Source organism: Echinops telfairi, unplaced genomic scaffold (assembly GCF_000313985.2).
Source record: "Echinops telfairi isolate 266 unplaced genomic scaffold, ASM31398v2 ScPeMD7_1713;HRSCAF=2227, whole genome shotgun sequence".
NCBI lineage: Eukaryota > Metazoa > Chordata > Mammalia > Afrosoricida > Tenrecidae > Echinops > Echinops telfairi.
The window spans coordinates 18,861,395-18,880,595 of record NW_022105611.1 but is presented as its reverse complement, the minus strand read 5'-3'; the positions used below and the strand labels follow the sequence as shown (position 1 = coordinate 18,880,595).

General features: G+C 46.5%; 1 protein-coding gene across 1 annotated transcript in view; it reads right to left on the bottom strand.

Annotated features, from left to right (window-relative positions):
* XRRA1 (X-ray radiation resistance associated 1) overlaps positions 1-19,201 on the bottom strand; it is a 73,667-nt gene that overhangs the window by 30,543 nt on the left and 23,923 nt on the right. The window contains exons 3-6 of the mRNA XM_045293189.1: positions 14,268-14,449; positions 7,156-7,227; positions 5,542-5,614; positions 1,291-1,388 (exon numbers count right to left, since the gene is read on the bottom strand). Coding sequence (XP_045149124.1) covers positions 1,291-1,388; positions 5,542-5,614; positions 7,156-7,227; positions 14,268-14,449 — 425 coding nt within the window. The remainder of the gene's footprint in view (positions 1-1,290; positions 1,389-5,541; positions 5,615-7,155; positions 7,228-14,267; positions 14,450-19,201) is intronic.

Here is a 19,201-nt window from a genome sequence, read left to right as displayed (position 1 = left end):
GGTACACCTAGGCGGCCCAAACTTGGCCCAGGTGGGCTTAATTCAGCCAATGGGGTCAACCAATACCTTCGACTATGCTTCCCAGTGAGAGGCCTCAAATACCTGGACCAGGAGCTGGTCCCTTCCTTTTTGCTTCTTCCTCGCCCTTCTGTTCAGCCAGGCTGCGGTCCCTCTGGTCCCAGGTCACCTTATGTGGGTGTGAGTCACATGAGGTGGCCCATGTTCAGTGGCTGTAACACCTGAAATTTCTTCCGTCCTTTATAAAAACCCACTGGGATCACAAACCAGGCTTCGGCGTGAATTCTTTCTCATGCCAAGCCCAGAACTGAGGTATTTCCCACCCAAGAAGCCTCATACATCTGGCTCACTTCGGGCAGAACGGCTCTCTCATATCAGGCTGTCCATTAGGGTCTATGTCAGTCCAACCGGCTGTGCCCAGCTGTTTACTTCCAAAATGCCTCAGCTACCACCGCATCCAGATCGCCTCTCAATCTTCCCTTGCCATGACACTGTTTAGACACATTTCTGCACATGGCTCTGGCATGTCTCACAGGACCACGTGCCGTGGCATATTGCTGACTGCAGTCAGCCGCTGACTCATGCTGCCTCGTGTGCACCACCCACAAACTGTGTGGCTGTCAGAGGGTGTAAACTTGATATCTTTAATTGCCTGGTCTGTCTTTCTAGTCTGTCTCAGTCTAGAGGCTCCACTGATACTTGTTCAGCATCACCACAAACAAACAAATTCACTGTCATCAAATCGATGCCAACTCACGCCCTCTGGGCAGGGTAGAACTGCCCAGGTGATTTCCGGAAATAGAAAGTCCCATCTTTCTCTGGCTGGTGGTTTCGAACTGCTGACCTTGCAGTTAGCAGTCCAACATGTAACCATTATGCCATCAGGACTCCTTGAGTTCCAGCATCACGGCAACAGGTAAGACTTTACTGCCAGAGGGGTGGTAGCTGTACTTGGGGTAGACTAAGAATAGAACCCAAGTCTGCCGCCTGGAAGGTGAGAATTCTACTGCTGAACCACTGCTGCTCCTACCTTAGCGACAGGTGTACTATATTGTCATCTACTTGCTGTCATTGTCACCCCCGCCATCACCACCACCCAAACCCACAGTCTCTATCCTACCACCATCCCGGGAAGGCCAGTCCTGAGACAAGGTCCTAGCTGTAAAGACTGAGAAAACTCCTTCCAAACAGTTAAAATCACACAAACTCTACCTCAATTCCGTACAGGAGAATGGGTAAGCAACCCCCTCCCCCCACCTATTTTCAACTTACCTCCAGGCACTTGAAGTCTCCATATTTCACATAGATGGTTTTGATGTTATTAAGTGCTAGCTCCAACTCCTTTAGGGCTGGAAATGTGTGAAATGCCTCTACACAGGGAGAAAAAGAAGGAGTCTGCAGCTTGTAAAAGACTGAAAGAAACAATGTTGACAAAGACCCTTTACTGCCCGCCTTCCCCGACCCTCCACCTAGATTTGCTAAAGGTGCTCTAAGTACCTCTAGCGCTCTCAGCAGCACTGATATATGGACATTAGTACCTCCGGTCTACAGCTGGGGAAACCAAGGCTCACCCAGGCCGAGGGAGTCACTGGAAATGGTGATCGCTGGGTGGACGAGGAGCTAAGGATTCTAAGTCGGCCAGACCTGAAAGCCCATCTAAAATGGATCTTTATTGTTTTTGAAGACGTGGCTGATGAAGACCGAGGACTGCAGCCTTCAGTGTGGATTGTGGAGGACAACTCAATGGAAAGGGGCCAACGTCCTCACGACGCGACCAGTCGGTCTTACCACGGTCAGTGGAGAAGAGCGTGACGCTGTCAAGGATTTCCTCTCCCTCAGGTCCACAATCAACGCTCACGGAAGCAGCAGTCAAGAGGTTAAAAGATGTGCTGCATTAGGTCAATCTGCTGCACAAGACCTCTTTACAGTATTGAAAAGCCCAGACATTACTTTGAGTACTAAGTGATCCAAGCTGTGGTATCTTCATCAGCCTCATATGCACGTGGAAGTTGAGCATGGAGCACGGAAGGCAGACGAAGAATCGATGCCGTTTGATCGTGGTGCTGGTGGAGAATACTGAAGTGCCATGGACCGCTAAAAGGACAAATGTGTCTCGGAGAATACATCCAGAGTGCTCCTTAGAGGCAAGGTGGTGAGACTGTCTTACGTACTCTGGGCATGTGATCAGGAGAGAGCCGTCCCTGGAGAAGGGGGCAGTGGAAAGAGGAAGACCCTCGCGGAGATGGACTGACCCTCTGGCTGCAACGTGGGAATAACTGAGGACGGTGCAGGACCGGGCAGTGTCTCGTTCTGTTGTGCGTAAGGTCTCTTTGGGTCAGAACCGACTTGATGGCTCCTGACAAGAACATTTCTGAGTGTAAAAGTAAGTCCTGTTCACTGCAAAAACGTCAAACATCACAGAAAAGAAAGCTCCCTCCCACCCCAACAGCCAGGGATAACTACTGAATGCTTTGGGGATAAAACTAGACTTTTTCTCCTGTGCGTACCAGAACACACACACACACACACACACACACACATTTCTTTTTACATTGCTTTTGCCTCTAACAATCTTACTTAAATTGTTTTCTATGCAGAAATACATAGATGTGCTGAATGACTGAGTGGTATTCTGTAGTATAGACAGACCCTACTTCATTGACCCACTTGATGGCCTTTAGGCTAGGTGCATAACAGGTATCCAAACTTCCCCTTTTCTGTGTGAACATCGGTCCCTGGGTTACATTTTTAGACTGGTAACCTGAAACAACTGGTATGTTAGCAGAGTTACCAAGTAATATTGCTCATGCTAGAAAGGATCTCAAATTGCCATCTGGACTAGAAGCTATAAATGAACTGTAAATTCCTGAAGGCGATGCCATGGCCTTGGGCTTTCCTGCAACTTAATTTGAACTCACTGCCCTCCAGTAGACTCGGATTATAGCAAGCCTGTAAAAAAAAAAAAAAAGAAACGAAAAGTAGAACTGTCCCCGTGTCTTTCTGAGACTAACTCCTTATGGGAACAAAAAGCCTCGACTTCCTCCCTCAGAGCAGCTGGTGGTTTCAAACTGCTGACCTTGCTGTTAGCAGCCCAACTGGGAACCACTCTTCCACCAGGGCCCCTACTTCCTGCATGCCATGACTCTGATATCTGAACATGTCCCCTGCGGGAAGGAGTCCTGGTGGATTGATTAGTATTGGACTGTTGACTGAAAGGTCAGCGAACTGCTTCTGTAAAGATTTACAGCGTGGGAAATGCTGTGGATTCATGCCACTCTGCCTTATAGGATCATTACAAGTGGGTGTTGACTTAATGGCAGTGGTGGGACGCCTATAGAGCGTCGTCACCAGGGACACTGGCTCCTGTGAAGCACATGTTTTTAAACCATGGTGGCTCCTGCATCCATGGAACGAGAGCCTTGTCGCCTTTCACCTGAGCTAACACTTGGGGAAGGGGAGGGGAGGGCGGGACAGAGAGTATGGTCCCTGGGCAGCTGTGCGGACAAAGCAGCCCTTCTGCTGTGCGGTGTGGGACGTGTGGGACCACTGAGAGCCTTCTACGGGCATCTGGTGCCATGGCGGTCTACGGTATCCCTGGGAGTCAGACAGTGTAGTGTTGTTTCTGTTCTTAGGGACCGCCCAGTCAGTTCTGACTCACGGTGACCCTGCGAATGACAGAATGAAACCTGCCTGGTCCTGCGCCGTCCTGACAGCTGTGGTTATGCGTCAGCTTGCTGCCGCAGCCACTGTGTCCATCCACCCTGCTGCAGGTCTTCTTCTTTTTAATGGCCGATCTTCTTCCCCGGAATGATGACTTCCTTCAGGAGCTAGTTTCTCCTGACAGCATGGCCCAAGTATATGAGACGGATGGGTTCACTTGAGCCTCATAAGCCTGCTTGGTGGGGGTTCAGAATGTTTCCCATGAGCATCCTTACCCTTACAGAGGTGTATTTCTGTAGAATACATTCCTGGAGGTCACTATATTAAAACATTGACAATCTAAAATTTTAGACATTGCTTGGTGTGTGTGTAGTAGGGGGGGCGTGTAGGTATATGCGATTTTTGGTGTGTGTGATAGTTCATCATTAGTGAGGCTAAGCATCCTTTCCTATGTCTCTTGGCCTTCATTGAAGGTAGTGCAGGGGCCACTAATTCCGTGACTCAACCAAGGCTGGCCATTTGAGCCATCCCAGGGGCTCCTCCAGAGAAAGACTTGGTGAAGAACACCCTGTGGCTGCACATGGAGTCGCCAGTCGGAAGGGACTTGCTGGCACCCCCAACAACATTGGCCTCTCTGTTCTAAACCTATGCTCCTAACAGACCACCCTGTCTCTCAAGGGCAAGGACCTCATCGCATGCTTAGGCAAACAAACAAACAAACAAACAAACAAACAAAAACACCCCTTCAAGTCAACAGAGTTTCCTGCGGTGCTCTCTGTTTGGGGGCCAATCAGAACAGAGCCCTGTGAGTTCTCCCCCTCCGACCTGCTGCTCGCCCTTCCCCTCCTGCCTCAGCCTCCCTGGCCCTCCCCTGCTAACAGTCTCCCTGGTTTCCAGGCCTCCTCACGCTGCCACTTTAGAGGCCACCGACCAGGGGCTTTCTTTGTCCTGTAGGATAAAGTCCCAGCTACTCAGGACCCCTGATGAGTCTAGTCCAGCGATTGGTTCTCAACCTGTGGGTCGCAACCCCTTTGGGGGTCGAACAACCCTTTCACGGGGGTTGCCCGATTCATAACAGTAGCCAAATGACAGTGATCAAGTAGCCACAAAAATAGTTTTATGGTTGGGGGTCACCACAGCACGAGGAATCAGAAGGTTGCGGCATCAGAAGGTTGAGAACCACTGCTCTAGTCCCTCCCCGCCTCTCTAGTTTCAGTTCTCCCCTACGTGCACCTTTCACAAATACGCAGCGTCTCTTCAGGTTCCCTGACAGCGCGGCCTGAAATGCCTTCTTACTAATTCCTGAGTCATTCCGATTTGCGTTTTCGGCCTGGGCTTAAGTGCTCCCCAGACGTCTGTCCTGACCTCCTGGTCCGGGTGGACGTCCCACTGATGTGCTGACTTGACACTTTCCAATGCCTCTCTTGTTGCGCTCAGTACGTTCTGCTGTCCCTCTGTCAGTGTGGGAGGCCTCTCCCACCGAACCACAAGCAGGAGGAACTGGGCGCCCTGGTTTCTAAAAGCCAACCAGTGCAGAGTCCTGGCCCCCAGCAGGGGGCGCTGTGGCTCTGCGGCCCGCACCAGGAGGCTTTCAGCTCCAGGACGGCTTACAGACTGCTATGCACCCATCTCATCTCACTCTGCAGGGCCCCCTGTTGGGGGAGGAAGAGAAGGAGGAGGTGATCTTCACTTCCGCTGCATGGAGATGATGTTCTGAATCCAGCTCTGTTCTCCAGCCCCAGCCTCTTGTTCTTCAGAAAGGAAATGCAAGGCCAGTCTGGATGGACCCACAGAGGGGGCCTCACAGCAGCTGGCTGTTCCAATCCAGAGGCGCCTGGTGGCTGTGGGGAAGAAAAAGCTTACCTAGAGGCAGCAGGTTTTCTGAGGCATTGATGTAAATAACGGAATGGAAGTGCTTGAAGTCCTTGTCCTTCACCTGTGGGAAGGAATTTTAGAAGAAGCCCGGGGTTACTTCGCTGCCTGGACGTCTTGCTGAAGCGCTGGAGCTGCTGTTAGGAGAAACCAAGGTCCAAAGGGAGAAGGCACATCCTTGCCATAGGAGCCACTGTTTTCTGAGGGCTCTGAAAACGTCTTTGTTCCTTCTAAAGCTTACTATTATGAAATATATTAAAAGTGTAGTGACAGATACTCTGAAGATCCCAGTACCCGTTAGCCAGCATTAACACATCTGAGTATTTTGCTGCCTTTGCTTCAAGTGTCTTTAAGAAACAAAGCATTAGAACGGAATGCTCCCATCCCCTCTCTGACTAAGCCCGTCCTCCTTGCCCACTGGACTCAGCTCTCTAAGTGGGCCAGGGACAGTGTCTGAGCCACCTCTGGGCCCTCGGAACCAGGGTTAGCCTCAGTCCTGCCTGGTGGGGAGGTGTGTGCGTGAGTGACTGAGTGAGGTGTGACTGGGTGGGAGGAGAGGCTGCTCTGGCCAGTCCAAGTTGATGCTCTCAACAATTGCTCTGAGAGAGGCCTCTGCTGAGCTGTCTCAGAAGTATATGAGAATTCTATACGAACACCTTTGGAGATCAGTGTGCTAGCCTGTTCTAGAAGGCCTCTCAGCCCCCAGACCAAACCAAACCACACTTACTGCCATTGACTCAATTCTGGCTCATACGGACAAAGTAGAGCTGCCCCTGTGGATTTCAAAGAGGCATTTTGACAGAAGCAGAAAGCCTCACCTTTCTCCCGCAGAGTGGCTGGTAGGTTTGAACTGCTGACCTGGTGTTTTGCAGCCCAGTGCATAACGCGTTAAGCCATTAGGCCTCTCGCATTTCTATGGCTGACTTGTCCTTAAGCGACTCAATTCTGAGCAGATGAGTGCTCGCTGAAGTGAGGCAGAACCCTTAGGGAGCAGCCAGCTTCACCACTAATGTGGCCATCCCATGGCTTTTAACCCTGCTCCACAGACAAACCAAGAGAGTGCTTTTTATGGCAAACATGCACCCCAATATCCTGGCAAATGGTGGGCTGAAAATTTGTCTCCAAGCTGCCTGTCAGCCAACGCAAAGAACGAAAGCTGGTTCATTCCACGAGTCACTATCTGTGAGGTGAGGACAAGGCAGCTACGTGGGAGAGCCCTAACCTTCCTGGCAATAAGAATCACACGGAGATGTGTCCCACAGGCTGCTGGTGAGAGAAACTCAGGGTCACATGGCTAATCACACCCCAACAAATATTGCAAAGTCAAACCCAGTGTCATAAGGCTATTCTCTTCCCACGTGGGGCCACAGCAACAGCAAATACAAGCACAATTCTGTGCTGAATATTCTTTCCACCCAGGACTCCGTCTCTGACCGTCTCGCCTGACACATGAGCGGATTTCAAGGCCCTCAGGGTTCCAGAGGTGGCAATGCACGGATCAGAAGGGCCAGATGCCCCCTCAGGCCCACTCACCCCATGACACCTGTGCTGCTTTGGCACGGACCTGGTGGCCCCCGGGGGGCCTTGGTGTGGGGTTGGCCTTACCTTGGAGAACTTCAGGCCGCTCACGTTGATGCTGGCCAGGTCCGCGGGCTTCCTCACGCAGTGGTGCTTCAGCTGGAACACAAAGCAGAGTCAGCTCAGAAAGACCCAACAAAGCTCAGGGAGGATTATTTTCTGAGACAGCAAATGGCTCTCCATGGGGGAAAGCTGCTTGGGGTAGTGGAAAGAGCGTGGGCTGTGAGTTGCTCAGAGCTAAGTTGCCCTTTCAGCTCCTCCACCTCCAGAACATGGGGGGAGTCATCAGGACTTTGCCATGTTGTAAACATGTTGAACATGTTACCACGTTGCCGTTCCCTGGTGGTTTCCTCTCTGCCTTTCTGGGCCCTTTGAGGAAACCTCTGTTTCTGCAGCCTCAGCGTCTCCTCTCTGAGAGTTTGGTTCGGCTCTCTCGGTGGGCAATCTTACACAGGCTCGCCATTTGCTTGCTTCTTCATTGACTCACTCATTTTTTTTTATTCATCAATTATTTATTGAGCACTACTCTGGCCATGTGCTATACTAAATACATCAACCAGCTTTCTCCTGATCTCGACTGGACTCTCGGACATATTGTTAAAATAAAAAGCCAGGGGTAAGTGTCTTTCATAAGGTTTCATGGTTAAGTGAAAGTCCTGTGGTTCGGATCCAAATCTGTCATCACCAAGCTCGGTACTCTTCCAATCGCTCCATGTCGCCCCTCAGCATCAAAAAGAACAGTAAGCAGGAGCGCTCCACTTGGGGGCTTCTCAGACGTCATTCCCTTTTCTGTCTGTCGTGTACTCGGGACCTATTATGTTTGATAAGGGGGGGACCCTGAGGGAGCAGATACAGCCGATGGTGGCTGAGAGCTTCCTGGGTCACAGGAAGCCAAGGAGTCAGCAAATACTTATAAATGTGATAAAGATTCCAAAAGAGAAATGAAAAATGCTGTGTGAGGGGTGGGGGGAACCCAAACAAAACAGGGAATCTCCACATCAGTCTGGAAAAGAGGAAAGGTTACTTGAGGAAGTAATATTTCAGCTGAGGCCTAAGAGCTGAGCAGGCGTTGGCCCCTGAAATGAACAGCAGGGGCAGTGAAGGCATCTCGGGCGACTGAGACGGCGATCTGAAAGGCGAGCAGCTTGAAACCACGAGGGCGTTCGAGGCGCCCACAAAGATTCTAGTCTCGGAAACTCACAGGGGCGGTGAGGATAAAGCACAATGAGGCTAGACGTGCAGTCGTAAAGCTGTGGGTCGATGTTATCTTCTGTGCAGACGTGTGGCCTCTGTTCCAGCGCCAACACAAAATCACTCAAGGTTTCCATTCATTTCCTTATCTGTCAGTTTGCCGTTCCGTGGTGATTTGTGTGGCTGTGATTCTGGAGGCTATGCCACCGGAATGACAAATGCCAGCAGGGTCACCCACGTGGACAGGTTTCAGCAGAGCTTCCAGGCTGAGAAGAGACGATGAAGAAGGAGTCGCTTCTCGTTAGAGAGATTAGCCACTGAAAACCTGTGGCTAGCATGGGACATGGTCAAATAGGGAGAAGCTCCTGAGAAGCAGCAGAACACTGTCAGACATGGTGCCGAAGTCAGCACTCGAATGTGACAGCGAAGTGCTGCCGTCTCAAGGGAGAGTCGGACATAATGACCCGGATGGAGGGAAGCCTGTGGGAGTCAAGCCTTCGGGACCTGCCTGAGCTGATGGGGCGTCACTGAATAGGGAAAGAAACAGCAATAAGTAATTGGAAGTTGAAGTGTAAAAATATGAATACACAAAAATTGGAAGTTGTCAAAAATGAAATGGAACACATAAAGATCAAAATTCTAGGCTGAACTGAAATGGACTGGTATCGGCCATTTTAATCAGAAAATCATACGGGTCACTATGCAAGAACGACAGATTCAAGAGGAATGGCATTGCATTTACCACCAAAAAAGAACATTTCAAGATCGATATTAGAAAAAAATGTCTATGATAGGATAACAAGCTATTCATATACAAGGAAACTCAATGCAATTATTATTCCAATTTATGCACCAACCACTAACACTAGTGATGCAGAAATGGAGGAATTCTACCAACGCCTTCAGTTTGAAGTTGATGAAACATGCAACCAAGATTCATTGATAATTGGCAATTGGAATGCAAGCATTGGAAATAAAGACGAAGGAACAGTAGACGGGAAATACCATCTTGGTGATAGAAACAAAGCTGGAGCTTGCATGACAGAATTTTGCAAGACCAACGATTTGCTCATAGCAACTACTTAAAAAAAAAAAAGACAAACGGCAACTATACAGGTGGACTTCTCCAGATGGAACACACAGAAATCAAATCAACTACATCTGTGGGAAGAGACAAAGAGAAGCTCAATATCAGCAGCTAAAATGAGGCCAGAGGCCAACTGTGGAAAAAACGATCTATTGCTCATATGTAAATTCAGGTTGAAGCTGAAGAAAACCAGAACAAGTCTAGAGCCAAAATACAACTGTGAGTCTATCCCACCTGGACTTCAAGAGCATCTCAAGAGCGGATTTGATGAACTGAACACTCATGACAGAATTCTTGCTGAGCTGTGGGATGACATCAAGAACATCATACAGGAAGAAAGCAAACGGTCATTAAAAAGACAGGAAAGAAAGAAAAAAATGAAAGTGGATATCAGAAGAGACTCTGGAACTGGCTCTAATTATAGAGTAGCTAAGACAAATGCAAGAAACGATGAAGTAAAAGAGCTGAACAGAAAATTTCAAGGGGCATATAGAGAAGATGAAGTGAAATATTATATTGAAATGTGCAGAGATCTAGAGTTTAAAATCCAAAAAGAACACAGCATATCTTGAAAGAACTCAAGAAAAAAAAATCTAGCCTCAAGTTGCAATATTAAAAGATTCTACTAGAACTGATTGTGATTGCACAACTCATTTTAAAGGTGACTTAACCATGGAGGGAGAGGATACTCTAAAATTGATGGGTAGTGATTGTACAATTCTCCTCGATATGATTGAACAATTGAACTATTTTTTTAAGAAAACTTAAAAATAAAGATTCTATAGGGAAAACATTAAGTGGTGTAAGAAGCATCAAAAGAAGATGGAAAGAATACACAGAGCCACTGTACCAAAAAGAATTCGTCAACATCCAACCATTCAAGAGGTAGCATACGCATAAGCAAGAACAAGTGGTACTGAGTGAAGAAGTCCAAGATGCGCTGCAAGCATTAGCCCAAAACATGGTTAGTTCTAGGAATTGATGGATTACCAACTGAAATGTTTCAACAATCTGGACGCACTCACTCTTCTTTGCAGGAAACTTGAAAGACAGCTACTTGGCCAGCTGACTGGAAGAAATCCATATTTGTACCCATCCCAAAACAAGTATAGAACAATATCATTAATAGCACATGCAAGTAGAATTTTGCTGAAGATCATCCAACAACAGTTGCAGCAGTACATTGATAGAAAGCTGCCAGAGATTCAGGCCGGATTCAGAGGAGAATGTGAAACAAGGATATCATTGTCGATGTTACATGGATCTCAGCAGAAAGCAGAGAATACCAAAAAGATGTTTACTTGTGTTTCATTTGACTATTACAAGGTATTCCACTATGTGGATCATAACCAACTATGGATACCCTTGAGAAGAATGGGAATTCCAGAACATTTCATTGTGCTCAGCAGAACCCATGCATAGATCAAGAGGCAGTTGTGTGAACAAAACAAGGGGATGCCGCACAGTTTAAATCAGGGAAGAGGTATGTAAAGGTTGTATCCTCTCACCATATTTATTCAGTCTCTATGCTGAGCAAATAATCAGACAATCTGACTCTATGAAGAAGAATGTGGCATCAGGATTGCAGGAAGGCTGATTAACAACCTGTGACGTGCAGATAACCTTACTGGCTGGGAGTGAGGAAGAGGAGGTGGTGGTAGAGGAGAAGGAGGACTAGAAGCACTTGCTAATGGAGATCAAGGATTGCAGTCTTCAGCTTGGATTATAACTCAATGTAAAAGAGACCAAAATCCTCACAATGGGACCATTAGCTAACACCATCATACACAGAGAAAAGATTGGAGTTGTCAAGGATTTCATCTTGCTTGGGTCCACAATCAAAGCACATGGAAGCAGCAGTCAAGTGACCCGATAACTCATTGCATTGGGTAAGTTTGCTGCAGAAGATGTCTTTAAAGAACTGAAAAGCAAGGATGTTACTTTGAAGACTAAGGTGTGCTTGACCCAATCTATGGTATTTTCAATAGCCTGAACTGCATGTGACGATTGGACCTTGAATAAGGAAGACTGAAGCAGAGCAGATGCATTTGAATTATGGTGCTGGCGAAGAATCTTGACCGTACCATGGACTGCCAAAAGAACAAACAGGTCTGTCTTGGGAGACGTACTGTCAGAATGCTCCTTAGAAGCAAGGATGGTGGGATTTTGTCTCATGTACTGTGGGCATGTTGTCAGGAGAGACCAGTCCCTGGAGAAGGACATCGTGCTCAGTAAAGTAGAGGGGCAGTGACAAAGAGGAAGGCCCCAGCAACACGGATTGACTCAGTGGCCGCCACCTGGGGCTCAAACATACAAGCAGGTGTGAGGGTGTGTCAGGAGAGGGTGGTATTCGTTCCGTTGTTCACAGAGTCGCTGTGAGATAGAACCCGAGTGACGGCACCCAACAACAACCACAAGCGGGGGCTGATGGAATCAGACTGTGCTAGGAAAGATTGCTGGCTCCTACATAGAGCGGGTGAGGACACAGAAGAGGAAGCGAGAGACTCGTGTGGCATGCAGTGAATTACCTTCCTTGCAGCCATGTCTCTACTTTTGCCTTAAGTTTTATTTTGCTTACATCTTATTTACCAATTTTAATGACATTTCTCCGAGATGACATGTCCTCCTGGAAAGTTTAGCTCCAGCTTCAGGGAGTAAGGGTAAGCCAGTCATGGAGATCTCCCTCCCTCTACCAATGACTGTGTGCAGACATGTGAAGGAAGTCTGACCAGAGGCACGCGCTGCGGGGAACAGGAGGAGCCCGGGGAGGGGGAGCGTTTCCTTCACTTTAAAAATGGACACAAGACCGTGAGAACCCCCTTTCTGTCCCTGGATGGTATTCTCTGTAGGGGATGGCTGCAGTTGCTGCGCCCATCTCAGGCTCCTGAAGGCAGTCACCCTAAGAGGACAGGCCCATGTGCCAGAGCAGAAAGAGGGAAGAAACCTGGGCCCTGGAAAATGTCCACGAGCCAGCGGATTAACCTGTGCAGGACTAAAAATGCCTCAGGAATCTTCTCATGTGAAATAAGAGATATTTTTTAAACCTTTGGAGGAGCCTCGTGAAAACTTGGCAGTTAGAACCCCCAACGGTGCCACAGGAGGAAACTGGGTCAGCTGCCGTCAAGATGTACAGCCTTGGAAATTCTCTGGGGACGGTTCCACTCTGCCCAAGGGGGTCAGCACGAGTCAGAATAGGGACTCGAGAGGAATGGGTTTGGTTTTCACTCTTCTGTTATCTGTTATCCTAATAGGCTTGAACTAGTTAGGAAGTCACTGGCTTAGTCCAATAAATGAAGGTGCCAGCTGGAGAGGACAGATTCAAGACCTGGTGTATTGGCAGCATCAGGGCCTGAGGTTTGGGTGAAGAGGGAGTGGCCAGAGTCAAGGATAACCCCAAGCGGCTGGCTCGATGACTGAGAAAACAGTCATGCCATCACAGGAAAGAAGTATGTTTCAGAACGTGGAGAAGTGTGTGTGTGTTGGGGGTGGTGGGCGGGGGCAGGTGCCTTAGTTCAATTTGAAGAGTCAGTGAAAGCTTCAAGGGGATCTAGGCAATAGGTAGGTGGGTACCCTATGCTCTGGAAAACACTGCTGACCCCCAAGAGGCAACACAGGTAATATGCCATGGCTAATTGAAAAGGCCACCCCGACAAGTGTCTCTGCCCTTCCTTACTACTAGATAAATATCAGGGAAAGTGTTGTATTCCTCCTCCCCCAACGAGAAGTGAGGCAATAATGAGAACGGTTCCACAGGGCTCTGCCAAGAGCTTACAACACCCACTCGAGACGCTCAAACCAACGGCCTCCTTAAGCGGTCTTTCAATATTTGGGTTTTGCAAAAACCAGTTTTTTGAGAAGCATAAGCAGAGTCTGGGGACCAAGAGAGTCCTCTAAGGGAGCTATGAGAACCCAACTGCACATTAATATGCATTTACAGAGTGAGTTTTTGCAGAGCCATCGAGGCACTGCAGTGATCACTTGTGAAACGGACTGGCCTGTCTTTAAGACAGCCACCCAGCCAGCCAGCCCTCCGCACTAAGCCCGCCCATGCTTAGGCCAAGGGTGAGGAACATTAGGAAGCGCTAAAATGGTCAATAATAGCGAATGCCATACACCTTACCAACGAGAAGCCGTTCCAGGCATTACATTAAGGTTGAGTGAATTAAATGTTTGACCGATATGGCCCTCCCTTGAATGGTGTTATAAATATTCAAATGGCCCTTGGCAGAAAAAGGCTCCCCACCCCTACTACTCTAGGTGATCTTTGATCAGCGCCCTGGCTTTCAGCCAGGCACTAAAACAGGGGAAAGGCTGCGAAAGACCAGGCCTCCACAGCCCCCCTGCCCCTGCAGAGAACGCCATCGAGGAGAGCAGCAATGTCCACATGCTACTAGCCCCTGGAATGGAACCTTCAATGGACTCTTCTGTGGCCTAAGTCTGCTCCCGCTCCCCAGCATATTGTGAGTTTTCACCCGACATGGCTTTGAAATCAGCAGACCCGGGTTTTCTAATCTTGGCCCAATCATTTAATAGATAGAGGGTCTTGGGAAGTTCAAATGATCTCTCAGAGCCTCGGTTTTCTCATCTGCATAATGGTGACAATATAATAAAGCTGATAACGCATATCTCATAAGGCTGTATACAACACAGTGGCCTCCTTCAATCCTTCCTCCTTTAATGAAAGCATTGGGTCCCTTCATAGCCCGACTGTCCTCAGTGTACCAGTGTCAGTCTATGGGAGGCGGGGCATGAAGGGGATTAGGGGTAGTTGTGTCAGGGCAGAGCTGGGCAAGTCCTCTTTCCCCACTAGGACAGACACTAGCTGATGCTGCCAGCCACTCCGGGATGCGTTGACTCTCACCAGAAAAGCCCGGTCCAGGACGTATCCAGGAAAAGCCATTTGGCTTTTCCACCTCGATGGCCTCTTTCCCTTGAGCTCTAAACAACTCGTCTTCCGGTTCTCCTGGCCTTCAGCTGCCTCAGTCGCACCCTGGGCCTTCTTCTTGGAGTTCGATTTCCGAGCTACTACCCAGTGTCCTCGGCCTGTTGGGAAGATCAGAAGGGTAAGAGGGGCAAGTCCTAAAGTCACAACTAATGTCAAGCACAGAGGAATTATTTATATATACTGCCAGAGCAGGGGAAGGGAACTCTATACACTGTATTTCTTTTTTGTGCTAGTAGATTTAAAATAATTTTAAAAATTGTGATTTAAGTGCAAGATTACAAGAAAAAGGGATTTCCCATTCAACAACTCCTACACAGTTTTGTTTCGTGACATTGAATGCAAACCTGCGGTGTAACAACACTGTCCACTTCCTCTCTGGTTTCCCCATCTTCAATCGCCCTCCTTTTCCCGCTCCCTGGCTCCTGCATCTTCCTGCTCCCTTTCTGGCATCTAAGCTTTACTCCTGGACAAAAGCTGCCCTTTTGATCTCACATGTCCAATTATTCTAAGGCGTTCGGGTGCCTCTGTTGCCATTGCTTACCGTAGAGGCCTGCCTATGGCTTGGCTGATAACTGAACCAGGAGGGTGGGTTCAGTTCTGGCCTTGAAGGATGAGGAAGGGCACCAACCCTCCCACGCAGTCCAAGATTCCTAACTGTTGAGTCCCCAAATCTAGCGACTAATAGCCCACTGTTGATTCGAAGCCTTGCTGAGAAGCAGTTGATTCACAAATATGATGGCAAATGCCACTGGGGTTCCAGTTCACACACGCCTGGGTTTACTGCAAACAAGCCATGTCTAAACACACCTCTTTGATCAGTCGATGACTGCAGACAAGTTCTCTCAGTCAGACACTTGTCTCCATCTCCTTACGGGGCCTTCAAAGAAAATGTCCAATCAGAACAGTGGCTTCTGAGGGGACCTGCTGGGCCAGTTAAATTGAAGGCGGAGAGGTCAACTCAGAGGGTTATGCCAACCGTTTGTGTGTGTGTGTGTGTGCCCCAATGAAGTAATCGTCATAGATTTTCGTGATGGAAACAGGACAATAATGAGGATTCATTGTGAAGAAGTTTTAAGAAAATTGAAAGCGTCACAGAGAAAAAGGCCAGGAAATTTTGCACCAAGGCATCTCTGCCCCACCCCCACCCCACCCCCATCACAATGTACCTGCCCATTCTTCGAGGGGAGGGCGGGCTGTGCTATAGGAATGCCATTGGTAAACCTCACCCCATCCACCCTACAGCCCTGATCTTGCTTCTTCCAATTTCTTTGTGTTCCCCAAACTCAACATTTCAAAGGAATTTTAGAGCACTGAAAAGATTTGCATCCCTTGAGAATTCCAAACTGTGGTTTTGACATGATTTAAATGGAAGAGTGTAGAAGTCTTCAAAACAGTGTTGAAAAGTGTATAGATGAAAACATGCTTTTATGTTTTTGTTTAGTCGGGGTTTCTATGATTGTATAGCTATACTTTTTGACTTACTTTCATGTAATGTATGTATATTATAGTGCACCCACATAAAAGCTGTATTTCAATGAGGGGAAAAGGTTATTTTATAGAAAGTTCAAGGTTTTCATGCCTACTGGAGTATCTAGCTACAGTTTCATGAATTCCCTTTCCATTTGGGGTGTGTGTGTGTGTGTGTGTGTGTGTTCATTTATCTTAAAATGAGAACCACAGTTGCAGACCTCAATCTAAGGTACCTATCAAGCACTTCAATGTTTCTTTTTATGTCACGCCTTTTCTCTGCTCTTTAGGAGCCCCTGTAGCATCATTAGTGACACTCTGCATGGGGCTCATGGTATTATTGAGGTTTATGGTATCAGACTACACGCAAACAATACGTGAGCAAGACAAGAGGTCACCTTTTACTGTGATATGCAATTGAGGGGAGAGGGGAAAACTGTCCTGTGGAAATGATTAGCACTGCACAAGAAATGATGATTTATAATGTAACACTACATCTCTCCATCTGTTTACATTTCTCTCAAATGTGAATGGCACCATGTATGGTCTGGAAGTGCTTGAGTGTGTAAGTTCTGGTAAATTTCAATTTTTATCATGCATTTTATGATATTAAATGATAAAATAGACTAATATCTACATATTTTATGCATGCATGACATTCCTAACTTTCTCATTATGTTTAGGCAATGCAGTTAATTTCTGAGAGCTTTTTCAAATTGTTACATATCAAAAAAAATTGTTACATATCTCCAAAAGGTTTGTAAATTGGGGTTATCTTTTGTTGTTGAGATATTGAATTTACTATAAATTTTAGAGATTAGTTCTTGTCAGATATATTGTTGCTTTCCCAGCTTTCAAAATCTGTAGGTTCTATTTATACATGTTTGAAGGAGTCTTTTTTTAAATCATTTTATTGGGGGCTCTTACAGCTCTTATAACAACCCATACATCTATTATATCAAGCACATTTGTACATATGTTGCCATCATCTTTTTCTAAACATTTCTTTCTACTTGAGCCCTTGGTATCAGCTCAGTTTTTTCCTTCCCTTCCCCCACTCTTAGGAACCTTTGATAAATTATAAATTAACATTATTTTCTTATATTATACTGTTGCCTCCCTTCACCCATGTTTCTGTTGTTCGTCACCCTGGGTGGCCCCTGGGGAGTCATTGCAACTGGTTCCTCCTTTCTCCCCCCACCTTCCCCCTACTCTCATGGTATTGTTATTCCCATTACTGTTCCTGAGGGGTTTATCTGTCCTGGATTCCGTGTGTCAAGTGTTCTTATCTGTACCAATGTACATGCTCTGGTTTAGCCAGATTTGTAATGTAGAACTGGGGTTATGATAATGTGTGTGTGTGTGTGTATTAAAGGCCTAGAGGAATGTTCTGTGTTTTGTCTATGCTATACTGCACCCTGGCTAGCTCGTCCCTTCCTTGTGACCCTTCTGTGAGGGGATGTCCAATTGTCTACAGATGGGTTTTCAGTCTCTACTCCGCTCTCCCACCCCCATCGTTTGCATTGATACGGTTGTTTGTTTTGGGTCTTCTAATGCCTGATACCTGATCCTGTTGACATTTCATGATCAGACAGGCTGGTGTGCTTCCTCCATGTGTTTTGTTGTCTCCCAGCTAGATGGCCACTTTTTAAAATCTTTGAGCCTTTAAGAGCCTAGATGCTATATCTTTTAATAGCCGGGCACCATCAAATTTCTTCCACAAATTTGCTTATGCACCCATTTTGTCGTCAGCAATCTTGTTGAGAAGGTGAGCATCGCAGAACGCCAGGTTAATAGAACAAAGTGTTCCTGCATTGAGGGAGTTCTTGAGTTGAGGCCCAATGTCCATCTGCTATCCTAATACTCAACACACAAATATATGTACATAGGTCTTTGTCCCTATAATTATATATAAATATATTTACGTATGTATGTGCCTATATTTATACATCTATAAATATCCTTTGCCTCCTAGTTCTTTCCTCTATTTCTGAAGGAGTCTTTTGATGTGCATAAATATTTAATTTGTAGGAGATCCTAGCAGTCCAGCTTATCTTCTGCTGTTGCTATGTTTGATAGTCTATTTATGCTGTAAATTAGCATCCTTCAGTTTGCAGGCCATCAGTTCAAACTAGCCAGCTATACCTCATGATAAAGGTGAGGCTTTCTGCTTCTGTAAGAGGAAGACTGTCAAGGAGATGGATTAACAGTGATTGCAACAATGGGCTCAAACACAAGGACTGTGAGGAGGGCTGGGCAGAGTTTCCTTCTGTTGTGCATAGGGTCCTTATTATGAGTTGGAACCAACTCAAGTACCTAACAGCAACAACATAGGGTTTCCAAGATTTTTTGAATCTTTGTAAATTTTCTGAGGCAGTCAGACCTATCTTTATTCCACAGAGCACTGGTAGATTTGACTGATACTGCCACAGAGACTCCTTTTCCACGTTTAGGAGTATCATAAAAGCTGCAATGGGGGATGGTTTTCCCTCTTCTTTACCAATTTAGGTGCCTCTTATTTACTTTTCATGCCTTACTTAGCTGGCTAGAACTTTCAATGTAATACTGAATAGGAGTGGAGATAAAGGACATCCTTGTCTGGTTCCCATTCAGCTGGGGAATGAGTTCAGTCTTTCTCCATTGAGAATTAATGTTTACCACTGGTTTTATGAGTATACTCTTAATTCTGATGAGGAATTTTTCTATTTTACTGAGTTTTAAAAGCAGGAATGCGTGTTGGATTTCAACAAATGCCTTTTCTGCATTAACTAATATGCCCACATATGACTGTTTTCTTTAAGTAGTGGATTACATTGTTTTACCAATGTTGACTGATCTTTGCATATGAGGTAAGAATCCCACCTGGTCGTGCTATATAAAGTGCATGCACAAAGTCCATGAAAGAATGAAATTGAAATATAATTGAATTTTTCTGTGAACTTTTGAAGCCCCCTCATTTACTTTTTTCATAATGGTGTTAAATTATATTGGGTAGGATTGGTTTAAGAATTTTTGTGTCTATGTTCATGAGGGATATTTATAATGTCTTTACTTGGTATTAGAATTACGCTTTTTTTCACTAAATGAATTCAGAGGTATTCAATTATTTTCTACATTCTAGAATAGATTGAGTGAAATTAGTGTCTTCTGTTCTCTGAATTCTTGGTGGAATTCAACAATGGAGCTATCTGGGTCAGGACTTTTGTTACAGGGAGTTTTGTAGAGTTGGGATCTGAGAAGATACTTTGTATCATTTCAGTGTTTTAAAATTTATTGAGGTGTGTTTTGTAGGTTAACAAATGGTTTCTTCTGGAGAATGTTCCATTTGATCTAGAAAATAACGTATACTGTACTCTTGCTGGGTGGAGAGTTCTGTATACAGG